Here is a 15,107-nt window from a genome sequence, read left to right on the forward strand (position 1 = left end):
CAACATAATAATCACATATTGAAATAATTATAAGAAAAATATACAGCACCAATTAGGGAACTTATTTTCAAAAGAAAAATTTCCAATGACAATGTTATTATATGAAAACTAGCATTTTAATGAAATGGATCACATATATATTTCTCTAAATAATTAACAATTTTACAACTGGTCTATATCTCTAGATTAATACACATACTGTATTCATTAGATTGTACACATATGTTACGGGATATGTTTAACAGCTGCCCAACCATCAAGAACTCTTTTAAAAAGAGTAATTCAACTTTTTCAAAACAAATTTTTTTAAAAAACTAATCTTTTCTTGGAAGATTCAGCAGAAATAGAGTGGAAAATAATTTTATGCACTTATTTTAACAATAATTTGAACTTGTTTTAACATGATTAAACATTTTTTGAACTATATTCGAAAAAATTAATAAAATAAATTTATGTAAAACTAAATGTATATTTGGTTGGTAATATTAGTCTTAACTCTGGAAGCATTTATTTAAAAAGAGATTGAACATCTTTTCTATTTTAATTCATTTCATCAGGTGATTGACAAAGTTCATGCCTTATATATAAATAGTATAATAATATTTAATAAATAAAATAGTATAATAACACAAATAAATAAATAAATATATTTTATTTTTTAATAACTGTTGTTGAACAGCGGACCCAATTTTGGGTTTACGAATACTAATGTCCAACTCAGACTTGCAATTTTGAACCCAATCCAGAAGACAAGGAAACTTCTGGATCAAGTAATGAGAGAAATTTGTTTTATGTAGGACTTCATGATGGAACTAACTTGCATTTGTGCTATATGGAGAAGAAAACCACAAAAACCTCCCACGGTTAGCCTGGCAGCAAGAAGATTCTAAACTATGACCCGTCAACCATTGAGGATATTTTACGCCAGCTCTGTCGTCGGTGCGAGCCGGGTGCGTGATTTGTAATGAACAGCCATTACTGGGATTCAAATCTGGTTCACATTGTTGGAAGGTGAACAATCAATCATCTGAGCCACTACGGCTTATAAATAAATATAAGTATCTGCAGAGGCAGCTATATAAAATTTTGATCTATAAAATTTTAAATTCTTTAAATGAGGATTGCTGTTTAGAGGAAAAATAATTTAAAGTTTGCATTTTTTTTTATCAAATTTTCACTAATCTACAATTTATTATGAAAAGTGTTGAAATATATATATATATATATATATATATATATATATATATATATATATATATATATATACTTTCAATTAAAATTTTGTTTTGAATTTTTTTCATCAACAGATATAAAATGAACTTAACTCTCTTAAATATTTTTCACAAATCACAATTTATCTTATGAATAGGTCAAATAGAAGAATAGCAAAACATAATACTTTGCACGTTTGTAAAAAAAAAAAATTAAAAAAAAAATTAAAAAAAACATATTGCTCCTAGCTTTTGCTCTGAGATAAATAAAAACTGAGTTAAAGCTCTCAGTTAAATTTTATTTTCATTATCTCAGTATTTGAATTGTCTGAAACAAATCCACTTTAAAGTGAAGTTTATTGTCACATTTCTTAAGTTCTTTTTTTTCCTCCTTTGTGTAAAAAATGTTACATAACCATAGTATATTTTAAAATAATTGTCAAAAATAAGGTGAAAAAAAATCACGCATTTCAGGGGTTTGAAATTAGTATTTCGGAGCAAAAAAACATTAACTAATTGTGGCTGATTATTATCAAGGTAAATAAGAGCAATGGAGTGATAAAAAACGCTCAGAGCTTTTTTTTTTCTCAAGTAGGATTAGAATGCATTCACTTTTCAATAGCAACTTCTTTTCAGATATACATTAAGGATAGTTGCTGAGAAATATTCAAAATGTACACTATTTTTATACTTAAAAACAGATCTCCAAATATAGTGAAAATTAACTCTTGAAGTTTAAGGCAGCAAACTAAAAAAAGAATTTAATAGGCTCATGTTTAAAAAAGAAAAAAACTGGAAAAAAAACTTATGTAACTGTCATGGTTTTGAAATAATGTGAGAAATATATACTATACTATCATCAGCTGATCAGCTTGGAAACATGCAAGAAAAATTACATCGTAATACTGAAAAGAATTGTAAGGAATAAAATCAGACATAAAAATATCAAAAAATACAGAAAGCAGAAACAGCAAAATCATTTTTCAAAAAGAGATTGAAATTTTAAGTTTTTTATTAATTATTTATTTAATGAAGATAAAATTTAAAACAGATAAAACATTTTTTTTTCACTTCTGAATAATAACAGTGAGCTAATTAAAAGGAAAAAAATTTGTCGAAACAACTGTTCCGTAATTGTCATGGAAAAAAAATTGGCATTAATTAGCATTTTTCCTTTTTACAAAAGCACTATTACACTTTCAGCAATATAGCTCGAAAGCACTAGCTTACACACCACATTAATTATTGACAGAGAGTATATAATAGTTTATTTAAGTACATGACTAAAATAAATAAGCATAAAAATTTATACAAAGATCATAATATCTCCTAAAGAATGTATAGTTAAAAACAGACATCAATAAATTTGTATATAGCTTAAATGTATGTATAATATGTATAAATATATAAAAGATGGCTCATGATTATGATACACACCCCTCTATATGATATATGGATGGCCAGAGAGAATGCTGGAATGAAAGGAAGAACTGCCGTATGACTAGCTGATACAGGAAATCTTAAGAAAATCATGGTACGACCAGTTTCTACAAAACACAAATATATTAGACAGAAGACAAACTAGTAATATTAAATTGAAATAAAAGTAAAATGAAATAAAATTTACAAGTCAGAAGTATTTTACAAGCAATTGCTACAGATAATATATTTAAATTTTTTATAATTTTAAAACCGTCGTTGAACAGCCGACCCAATTTAGGAATTACGACCACTGATATTCAACTCTGTAGCCTTGTAATTTTGAACCCAATCCAGAAGACAAGGAAATTCCTGGATCAAGTATTGGGAGAAATTTGCCTTCCTGGAGGACTTTTTGATAGAACTAACCCGCATTTGCATTAGATGGAGAGGAAAACCACGAAAACCTCTCACATTTAGATTGACAGCGAGGGTACTCTAACCCATGATCCGTCTACCACTGAGGATATTTTATGTCAGCATTGTAAGGCGGATGCGAAGGTAAGGTCGGTGTAAGGCGGATGCGAAATTCATATCGACCAGCCATCGTTGGGTTTCGAACGTCGTTGGGTTTATGTTTGGAAGGCGAGCACTCTATTCCCTAAGCCATCATGGCTCAGATAATATGATATGTATAAATTAAGTTATGAGACAAGCAACATAACATTCAATATGGAAAACATGGATTCGATATGGAACCTTTCCCCCCAAAAAAGCTTAGAGGGGCATAAGGTCAACCTTTCATACACATTGAGTGCAAGTATGTACTCCATACATTAATGTGGTCATCTCTCTTAAGAAATCAGTTTTTGTGGTCATGATAAAATAATTAATGAAGAAAAATTGGTCTGTTGAAGATATTGAATGATTTATCATGTTCGAATGATTGTTCGTGGGAAATAGTGCTTGAAGAAATATGTTGATGAATTATCATAGGAAATCACTACTATCCATTTGTCTAAGTATTTTATTTTATTGAAGAATGAAGTATTATAAATACAAAAATCTTTCATGTTTGCAAAATATGGAATTAAACCAAAATAAAAAGTTATCTATTGAAATAAAAAAAAATTTAAAAATGGCCCGGAGGTTGTGGCTGCAGGACTAAGCCACACCAGACACCTCCGACCAACAAGAAATCAAATATGCAAGTGACATGCATACACTAGAATAGTTTTAAAGGTAAAGAATTCATGTATTGGCTTATTGCTTTAGCTTGTTGCGATGCTCCTTTTTTTTTAGCTTTATGCATTCAAATGTGTTGGTGGAAAAGAAAGTGTGAGAAATAATAACGAATTTTAATAAAATTAAAACATATACCAACCATAGAAGGTTTTTGAATTTTATGCTAATGTTGAGTCGTGGTGGCTCAGGGGATAGAGCGTTTGCCTTTCAATATGTTGACCTGGGTTTGAATCCCAGAGATGATGGATCGATACAAATTCAGCACCCGGCTCGGACTGGCCACAGTGTTGACAGAAAATATCCTCAGTGATAGACACGGATCATGGGTTAGAGTCTTTCTGTCAGGCTAACCATGGAAAGTTTTCGTGGTTTTCTTCTCGGCTAACGCAAATGTGGGTTAGTTCCATCAAAAAGTCCTCCACAAAGGCAAATTTCTCCTAATACTTTATCCAGGAGTTCCCTTGTCTTCTGGATTGGGGTTAAAATAACAAGGCTACGGATTTGAACATTAGAAGCCGTAAACCCAAAATTAGGTCAGCTGTTCAACGACGGTTATAAAATAAAATAAGTTAGACAGATGTAAAGGGAATCTCTAAAAATTGATTTAATTCTACCCTCAGTTCAAGGTTGTGGTATAAAAAACTACCGATTACATAAATGATTTTCATTATTGAGAAAATGAATAAATAGGATTATAATTTTGTTTTTAGTTGTTGTAAAATATGTTACGCATGTTTTTGTTTGACAGTGGTACATTCTAAAAATGAATGACATTAATATGGAGTACAGTATGTTATCAGATTTTGTTTCGTATTTATGTAACTAAAACTTTTGCAAAACTTTAGCAGATCTAAGGAGACAGTGGTACGCCTGAAGCCCAGGTTTTTCAGTGGTTTAAGACCTTTTAAGAGGGAAAATAGTCGCTTTAAGATCAATCATGCAGCAAAAGGACTTCAACTGCTAGAACTGATGGATTAGCTATTAATATTTCAATGAAAAAACTTTTTAAAAGATGTATTTATACCTGGAATATCTTTGGATTTATTTAGGCTAAAAGATATATAATTCTACAACACATATTAAAAGAAATTAAAAAATCCAATTGGCTTGCACATGATAAAATGCACATTGGCTTGCACATAAGTAAAGAATCTTTTGTTTGGAAGTGCATTATAATGAATGTTTAATAGGTTTTTAAAGTAATTTAAATGAAGGTAAAAATTTATGACCATTTATCAATTCAGATTATTACACTTGTATTAAAAAAATCAATTATTATATTTATGAATTTCAGGAAAAAATATCATACCTAAAAATAATTCTAATGTCTAATCTGTATCAATGTTTCGTAAATGCAAGCCTATGAAAAAGAATAAAAATAAATATTAAAAATCAGACAGCTTTTTACAATTAAAAAAGGCATAAAAATTACGACAATTTTTAATTTGTAACATATTTAGATGCAATTAAAAACACAAATTTGAATTCTTAAAATAAGAAAACAAGGAATAAAAAAGCAAAATTTTGTTAAATAATAAAAAATAAAAAAAAATTTTAAAACCCCTCAATGATTTTTTCTGGGCTAAGTTCAGAATTTTTTTTAAGTTGATTGAATGATTATTTTGTTAAGTTCAGAAAACTTAACAGCAATGCAACTCCAACTTTTTAATAAAATCTATTGTTCCATGAAATAAATATTGGTTTTAACCTATTAATGCACAGTTGCAAAGAAAAGACTGGTTGATATTTCATTTAATTGCTACAAAATCAAATTTGTTTTGATTAATTTTTGAAAGACACTTTTAGAAATAGCCAATTTTACTAGTTTGCCAATAATTTAAATATTGGCAAACTAGTAATTTAAATAGCCAATTTTACTAGTTTATTAATACTAGTTTGCAAACCCTCATAAATTAGTTTCAGATTTTGAACTGAACTATTGTGGATTTTTCCAATTCACCTTTTCTTCTTGAGATTAAATTTCAAATAATTTTATTAAAAGAAAACTTCAATTGATTTCTCAAAAATTGGGACGAACAAAATTTTTATACTATAAGCTTTGCAAGTGCCACAGTTTACCTACATTTCCACATAAAGATACATACAATTTTTGTATGTATATAGAGATTTTGTATGTAGGGAAGAAAATTTTTGTAAATATTAGCATGCAAAATAATAATAGATATTTCAGTTTTTTTAACTAGACAATTTCTCATGCAAACTAAAACTTTGGGATACAATTATAAAAAATATTTTTCTGATTAAACAAACATTGAATAATTACTGATTATAAAAAAAACTTTTAAAATATACATATAATACAGTATGTCTTTTGATACAAAGTAAGTTCTCGGCAAACAAATATCTTTAATAAATCAATGAGAAAATAAATTATTCATTAGAAAATATCAATAAGAAAATAAATGAAATCATTTTTAGCAAGTATTTTCTAATTAAATAAAACAGTTACCATTTGAAGAAAACAAAAAAAAATTATTTGCATTATTTCCTTTAGTTCAAATATAAGATAATGGGGAGAATATGTTGAATAAGGGGAATAAAAATTATTTAAGATGTTTAAATAGAAACAAATTGACATAGAACATATGAAATATCTGTGTGTGAGCATACACATAGGCATTTGTTAAAAAAAAAAGTATCAAATAAAACAAATAATAAAAGTTATGCGTATAAATTACAAAACAACACCAACAAATACTAAGTATAAAAAATTTTAATTGGCACATTCAAATGAATATAAATTCGCTTTGCATCAATTCTGACTACATTCCTTCCAAATAAGTAAGTTTTTTTTGTATTTATAATAAAACAATAATTGAATGTGCAAAAATTTAAAAATATGTTTGAAAACGTGGTATAATTTTCAATGTTTAAATTAGCATCTAATGGATAATTTTGAATGCCAGTTAAACTGGCATGAACATAAAAAATTAGCTTTATATTATTTACAACTCAAATCTTTACCAATAATTTTTTAATATTAAAATCAACCAATAATTATCTGGTAAAAGAAGAGAATAGAGGTGTATATAAATTAAAAATCATGATTTAATACGTCACATAATTTTGAAAGATTATTTTCAGTTTTTAAATAATCTCTAATAATTGTAGTGAACCAAACAGAACAAGTAAAATTAAATAAATGAATGTGAACAATTACTTCAGTTTTCTGGCAACAGTCCTCCAAGTGCGACCTCCTTCTGTTTGATTTGAAGTTTCCCCAGAAGCAGAGGCACCTGTGCTTGTCGATGGTTGAGCTGGTAAACTGCCCCCAGAATACATGCTGATGGGAGACTGAAATGGTCATTGTAATTTCACTATTTTTAACAAAAACAACAGATCAATGCATGCAAATGTGAAACAATATAATTGCCTACTAAACCTAAGATATACCTTTTTATCATTTATTCACTTTAAACCTAAGATATACCATTTTACTTAATTCTTAGTTACTGCTACTTAGTTTGAAAAATTAGTTTGCCTTAAATATAATTATGTAATATTCACCACAATACACATGTAAGGCAAATCTGACACTTCAAGATTCAGCCTTCAATATGCTTAAATTTATATACATTTATAAAGCTAACCCAGAAAGTCAAAAGAGTACAATAGGCTCTTCATTTCTCTTTCAGTCAACAGATATATTCTGTTTCAAGGCGTATGGAATAATCAAGGTTCTGTTGTATTTGTTTTATTTAACATCCGGCGTTGAACAGCCGACCCAATTTTTGGTATACGACTGCTAATGTTCAACCCCGTAGCCTTGTAATTTTGAACCCAATCCAGAAATCAAGGGAACTCCTGGATCAAGTATTGGACGAAACTTATCGTTGTGGAGGACTTTTTGATGGAACTAACCTGCATTTGCATTACATGGGGAGGAAGACCACGACAACCTCCCACTGTTAGCACGGCAAAGGGACTCTAACCCATGATCCATCTACCACAGAAGATATTTCATGTCAGCACCGTGGTCGGTTCAAGTCGGATGCGGAATTCGTATCTATCAGCCATCGCTGGGATTCGAGCCCGGTTCACCTCATTGAAAGACGAACTCTCTATTCCCTGCGCCATTGCGGCTTCAGCGCTTGTTCGGAACACAGATGTTCCCAAACTTGTAGAATAAGCCATATACAGGGGATGGATAAAAATTTGGAAACACTTCTTTACAAACGCTATGTAAGCAATCTTTCCTTTCGCAGCAAACATTTTAAAAGACATCATATGGCAAAACTTTTGGCCCAATTTGAAAAATCAGCTATTAGAATGGGGTTCATGAAAAATAAAATTCGGATAGACCGAAGGGAAGTTAATAACTTTTTCTAGCTTTACCACCAGCAATTCTATAGTATTGCGATATCTATATTAGAATGCTTTTCTAATTACAGTGGTATTGAAAAAGGAAGAAAGCTTTTGAATTCCTATATTCATTTTGGTCAATGTACCACTGATCAATGTACCATGATCCGTCTATCACTGAGGATATGTAACATCAGCACTGTGGTCAGTGCAGGCAAGGTGCGGAATTCGAATCAACCAGCCATTGCTGGTATTTGAATCCGATTCACCTCATTGGAAAGCAAACACTCTATTCTCTGAGCCACCACAGCTCTCTGTTGTATTTATATAGAAATAGTAGGTGGACTCACAGTGGCTGTTGTGCAAGGAGCTGGTGGTGATGTATATCCATATTTCATCAAAAGTTTCTGCTTTCTTTCCTCTCTCCTCTCAGCTAGGCTTTCTGCAGTCATTGGTGGTTTCTCAGCTGAACGATTTGCCTGCGTGTTACCTGAAGGGAAAGGTAATAAATAGAAGAATAATCAGTAACAATAATAAGTTTAAACTTAAATCGAAAGTAAGAATAATTAGTTGAAAGTACTTCAAGTATTTTGAAACTGAATAAATAAAAAAAAAAAGACTTTTCCAAGCACTGATGACTATTAGCAGAGAGTAAGAGAATGACATTATAATTATACATATTTATAGGAGCTCACCAAACTTGACGTAATTATCAGGCACATCAAAGCAAGCTGTGTCAATTTCACATGCAAGACACCCATCAATCTTGTATGGTGAAACATAAGGTACAGGAGAATCTAAGGCAAATACATTACCAAACGTAACTCTGGCTTGAAGAACCCGAAACAGCGGCACCTCTGAAAGTAAAAAAACTGTAAATATCTCTGTCTTTTTCTCTAACATTTGCTTAAACATCTTCTAAACAAATGTATAAGTACAGTGCACAAATATTGAATAACTTTTGATCTAATGATTAGATTTTCAGACTGAGACTTAATAGCTCCAAAATGAGTTTGCGATATGTTCTTTCTTCTAATCTTTGCTTTTTAAGTTAATTCAAGTTATTTTTTTCACCCTGTATATGCAACATTATGATGCCCAGAGGCTGAGTGGTAGTGCTTCGCACCCTCGTGCTGCAAGTTCAGGGTTCGATCCCTGTATGACTCAGCCTTTCATCTCTTCAGTGGGTCGATAAAATGAATACCACGCATGTTTGGGGACTAAACACTGGGGTCTTTACATTCGGCTGACCACCCAACTGGAACACCTGCTCCTGCACCCCACAGCCCAAGGTCAGGAAAACTAAGGTGGACAGAGTAGGCATTGGCCTCTATGATCTGTCTCGCCACTGAGTTTAGTATATGTAATGTGATATTTGCCTTTAAACAGAATTGAAAGCCATTATGGTCCAACTATACTATATGAAAAGAGTATCATATTTAAAACTACAATATAGGTAGGTATACTTTAAATTAAAACTGTACTTTTACTAGAAAGTTTTATATTTTTAAGCAAATTTCATGTTACGAATTCAGTATGGAAAATTTAAGAGCTGAAATTGTTCTGAAATTTTTACAAGGAAATTTACAAATTTTGCCTAATATACAACTAATCAACAATCAGCTACTTACTTCTAACAAAATAAAATATAAAAAAAAGAAAAGAAAAAAATTAAACAATTTTAAGTTTTATTCAAGGTCATTATTATTTAAAGATTAAAGTGCATATATTTATGAAAAAAATTTTCTTACATTGAAACTATAGCACATATTATAATCAAAATATGCTATTCTCAAATTATCAATGAATGCATGTACTTTAATTGAACTACTTAAAATAAAAATATGGATCTTAGGTTTGTACCATTTTAAACACCATGATACAATTTTATATTTACAGTAGATGAAAATAAAATATATTAGGTGAAAAGATTCCAATTTCCTATACATGGTAAATGTGTTTAACTGTGATAAATGTATCTACTATAATAAGAATCATGATGTATACCTCACCCATTTTTATAGGGAAACCAGCAGGCAGCTGATGAAGTATAAAGTCTCGAAGTTTTGCAAAATGTCTGTTACTTATTGCCATCAAGTCAATTATAGGTATCAGCTGTAAAAGAAATCATAATCATTAAAATGAAAAATTCTTTAAAAAAAATAAAATACACAAGCCAACAAGAAAAAATACTAATTTGTGTGCAGCAAACTTATTAAATTTATTAGCTAATAATATTTTTGCAGTTAAAATGCTGCTCCATGGTGTGAAAAGCATCAAATTGTATATTTTTTTAAAAAACTTTTTAGAAAAGGATTGATATAAGTTCATCATGGTTCAACTTTCAACAAGTCAGAAAACATACTAAATTTACATACTAAATAAACATCATTCACATAAAGTTTTAATTAAATAAGATTATGCAACAACATTAAAATTGTTGTTGTGTCTTATCCTCCAAATGTCTGAGGAAGTCACCTAAGGGCCTAAGGAAATAGAGGAGCAGCAGGGTGGATGAGTATATGTCCTCTCTGGAAAGTCCCAAACAGTCCAGGATGTGTTCGGGAGAAGCCTGCTCAGTTTGACATGTGGAGCAGACCTCGAAGATTTTCCTGCCTTTGAAAAACGAGAGACTTTTTGTGTGACCGCTTGCGTTTTAGAAGCTCTGTCACAATTGAGGGAGAATGAAGAACCTGGCTCTTTGCCCGCATACCAGTCCTCCTGATGATGTTCCTGCCTTGTCGAGGCGGTGAGGCTTGCGTGTACCAATGACCCAAGCTACCTCCCAAGCCAGACAGGCTGAAGGGTAGGTGCCAGACGAAAAAAAACACCAACACGAGTCAAGACAGACATCTACCTATATGGTGCTCAGATTCCCAGATCAACAGAAGCTGCTTCTCATCTCGTCTTTATGACTTTAATTAAATAAGATTATGCAACAACATTAAAATTGTTGTTGTGTCTTATCCTCCAAATGTCTGAGGAAGTCACCTAAGGGCCTAAGGAAATAGAGGAGCAGCAGGGTGGATGAGTATATGTCCTCTCTGGAAAGTCCCAAACAGTCCAGGATGTGTTCGGGAGAAGCCTGCTCAGTTTGACATGTGGAGCAGACCTCGAAGATTTTCCTGCCTTTGAAAAACGAGAGACTTTTTGTGTGACCGCTTGCGTTTTAGAAGCTCTGTCACAATTGAGGGAGAATGAAGAACCTGGCTCTTTGCCCGCATACCAGTCCTCCTGATGATGTTCCTGCCTTGTCGAGGCGGTGAGGCTTGCGTGTACCAATGACCCAAGCTACCTCCCAAGCCAGACAGGCTGAAGGGTAGGTGCCAGACGAAAAAAACACCAACACGAGTCAAGACAGACATCTACCTATATGGTGCTCAGATTCCCAGATCAACAGAAGCTGCTTCTCATCTCGTCTTTATGACTTTAAAATAAAACTATTAATTTAAATTGGTAAGATCCAAATAGCAAAACTGGCCACAAAAACCTCATTTTAATTAACAAAGATCATAACTTTATAAAAATTAACTAGGGAATGATCACCTCAATAACCGCATTAAGAAATCCAAATTGCCAACATCTAACATTAACCTTTACCAATCCAAGAATTTTAAAGAATTATTTCATTGCTTTTTATACATTTTGGAAAAAGTATTATGTTTTTTTTTTGTTAAGCAATTTTTAAAGCACTAAAAAAAATCTGAAAATCTTAAAACATAAAAAAAGATGAAAGTGATAAAAAAATAGAAATTGCAGACGTGAGGGAAAATATCATGCAAGGATCAATACACAACAGCAAAGTGATAAGATTACAAGGGAAACCTCTTAAAGAGGAACTACTCGATCTCAAAAAACGGCTAATGATAAAATGAAAAAATCAAAATAAGTGCATTTAGGACTATACACTCAATAAATTAGAGTGATTTTCAAAAAGAGATATTTCCTTAAATAATAAGCATTAAATTTGCATTAACACAATAGAACACTCTTAGGAACTGTAGAAAAATTTGTTTTCAAATTAAAAATAATAATCCATTTCAACATTCTACGAAATGTATAGTACAAATAAGATTTACTAATACTAGTAGTAAATATGTAATATAGTTGGAAAATTGTCACAATACCTGCTCTTGAAGAGATAATGGATAATTTTCACACAGCCATAAAGTTCCTTTAAATTTTTGCATTTTAGTAGTAACTTCTCTAGGACGGCCAATGTCACGCCCTTTCAGGTCAACAAGAGGATCAAAGTATTCTTCTGGAGTTATTGAACTTGGATTTGGCGAGCGTATTTCCTAGAAAAAATTTAACATTTAAAATACTAAACAAAATTTTACATCACTAACATTCATTATTGATATAGTTTTCATGAAGAAAATTAAACATTTTAAAATGTAAGCAATTTAAATTGATAGAATAACATAATTTAATTCTTTTTTTTAAAAAATTATTATGAGAAGCTAAACATATAAAAATGTATAGTTAAATCTCCCAACAATAAAATAAATAGAATAAAACTTAGAGCTCAAATATTTGTGCAATTTGAAATCAAAAAAGTACATAATTGATTGAGAAATTTTCATAATACCATCACAACTACGTAACCAATAACATATATTTAAATTGCTACTAAGAAATTAAAATATTTAAAAAGGACCCATCCATCCAAATTTATTATGCATGGTATAAGAGTACTACAAGTACATTTCATTATTTATGGAAAATTGCAAAAAAAATGAAGATTTTAGTTTATAAATATGTTTTTTAATATAAATGTTTTTATTTTTACTTCGAATACAATAACTTTCAACCTTGTATTCAACTGAGTTTCACTATTATAAATATTGTATTTTTATTATAATACTATATTCTTTTCATTCAAACTGAAAAACAATTCGTCATGCATGGCATTAGTTTTTAAGTAACATATTTTTCAAAACCTTCATTACACTACTATATTAAGCTTAAAAATAGTAACAATACTCATTTAAAAAATGAAACATATATAAGTAGCCAAACATGTTATGCTCCTAGTATTGTTCTGTTGTTGCTGATAAAGTTGCATACCATAAAACACACAATTTTTTTGTCAAAAGGTTCCACTAAATATTTGCTTATTTATTGACAAAAACTCATTTTGGTAAATATGTTTAGTTAAAAAAAAAGTAACCCATCATTTGAATCATCATGAAAATGTATTGAAATTTTATCATGAATGCATTATTGCAGGAATAAAAAGTAAAACAATGCAGAATTTGATATAGTTGTTGTTTCATAAAAAAAGTAAAATAAAACTTACTGATAACATGTTTGTGCGTTCATCCACTTCCATAATACCTAAGAAAGATTGAAAAGCTGATCTTGTAGCTTTGTATTTCCTCTTGTCACTTTCTGATAGATGTTCAGTTCGTGTTTTGGTCACTAATTCAACATTTGTGGCAACATAAACCTAAATTGAAACAAGTTTTAAGCACATAATTTCAACCTTTTAGTTCTTGTCACTCAAAAGCTTACTCTATCGCTTAATACAATAAACAATATGTGCAGATAAGTAACTAATAATAAATCACAACCTAAGATTGGTGCAACAGAATAAAAATTCTGTGCCTCAAAAAACCCACACATATTGAGTTTATGAATGTATCATTTTTGTTATCAATGGCCATATGATACAAATTTTACCACACATATTTTTGTGATTAAAAGTCAACAGCATACCTGCCAACATTGGAGAAATAAAATAACAGATATTTTTCTAGGCGCATTTTCTAGGCTACAAATAAGATTTTGATACATCATGCATAATCATGTAAGTAGCGAAGTAAAAAATATGTATATAAATCTTAATCTAAAGAATATTTTTTTAACCATTATTTATAATTATTTAAACTATAAACACACAACATACTGGAGTACTGGCAATAGTGCCATCTGTTGAGGAATACAAGATGAATTTTTGCCATTAGCGGATATTCTATCGCCAAAAAAAAAAGTTTTTTTCTTAATTTTTCAACAAATACAGAGAAATTTCAGAAAATACAGGTAAACAGGAGATAGCAGTAAAATACAGGAGTCTTCATTAGATAACAAGAGACTTGGCAGGTATGCAACACTCTTAAATAAAATGACAAACTTTCTAAAATCTTTTTTCGTCAAAACTTACAAAATAGCTGCAGTTATTAACCACAAAAATTTCTAACCTTTACATTTAAATGTTAATAGGATTAAATAATTTGAAACATTCATATGCATTTAAAATTTTTGTAAAACATACATTATTATATGGTAGCAATGAATAAATAAATGAGAATCTCATAGGAAATATGAAAGTTAAAGGTAAACTTTCTTTTTTTTCCTTTGTCAAAACTTTATAAAATAGTTACTGTTACTAACCACAAAAATTTCACATCTGTATATTTAATTATCAATAGAATTATTAATTTGAAAAGTTTATATGAATTTAAACTTTTTTAAAACATATTTTATGGTAGTAATGAATAAATAAATGAGAGTCTCATTGGTATAAACTTAACACCCTTAAACTTTGAACATCAGTCTTAAAAAATAAAATGATAAATTTTCTAATGCTTTTTTTGTCAAAATTTATGTCACCATGTAAAAATAAAGGTTTTTCAACCAAAAGACTTTTATACGTAAAATGAAATATAAAATTTTGACTAAGTCTTGTATTCACGTTGCTTTAACTTTTCGGAAAATAAATAAAAAGAAAAACTGTTTGATACAACAATCTCCTCAACTTTTTCTACCATACTTAATTTCTCTAAAGCAAGGTAATAGAAAAACTATTTAAAAATTATAGTGAGATATAAAAAGACAAAAATAATAATGATTGATACGACTCTGATTTGAAACATTAGAATAATCAACTTTTTCATCCGATTAAAA

General features: G+C 30.0%; 1 protein-coding gene across 3 annotated transcripts in view; it reads right to left on the reverse strand.

Annotated features, from left to right (window-relative positions):
* LOC107452741 (ankyrin repeat domain-containing protein 13B) overlaps positions 1-15,107 on the reverse strand; it is a 30,285-nt gene that overhangs the window by 2,472 nt on the left and 12,706 nt on the right. For 2 of the 3 annotated variants that reach the window (XR_015431458.1, XR_011636211.2), the window contains exons 9-16: positions 13,501-13,650; positions 12,326-12,496; positions 10,211-10,313; positions 8,894-9,055; positions 8,549-8,688; positions 7,057-7,190; positions 5,185-5,235; positions 2,649-2,758 (exon numbers count right to left, since the gene is read on the reverse strand). Coding sequence is in view for 1 of the 3 variants with exons in the window: in XM_043044984.3 (XP_042900918.1) it covers positions 5,214-5,235; positions 7,057-7,190; positions 8,549-8,688; positions 8,894-9,055; positions 10,211-10,313; positions 12,326-12,496; positions 13,501-13,650 (882 nt within the window). In the remaining 2 variants the exon portion in view is untranslated. Of the gene's footprint in view, positions 1-2,378; positions 2,759-5,184; positions 5,236-7,056; positions 7,191-8,548; positions 8,689-8,893; positions 9,056-10,210; positions 10,314-12,325; positions 12,497-13,500; positions 13,651-15,107 lie in introns of those variants that run through there. The other variant, XM_043044984.3, reaches the window with a different exon arrangement.

This window comes from Parasteatoda tepidariorum, chromosome 2 (assembly GCF_982258835.1).
Source record: "Parasteatoda tepidariorum strain Cologne lab strain chromosome 2, Ptep-v5.0, whole genome shotgun sequence".
Lineage (NCBI taxonomy): Eukaryota > Metazoa > Arthropoda > Arachnida > Araneae > Theridiidae > Parasteatoda > Parasteatoda tepidariorum.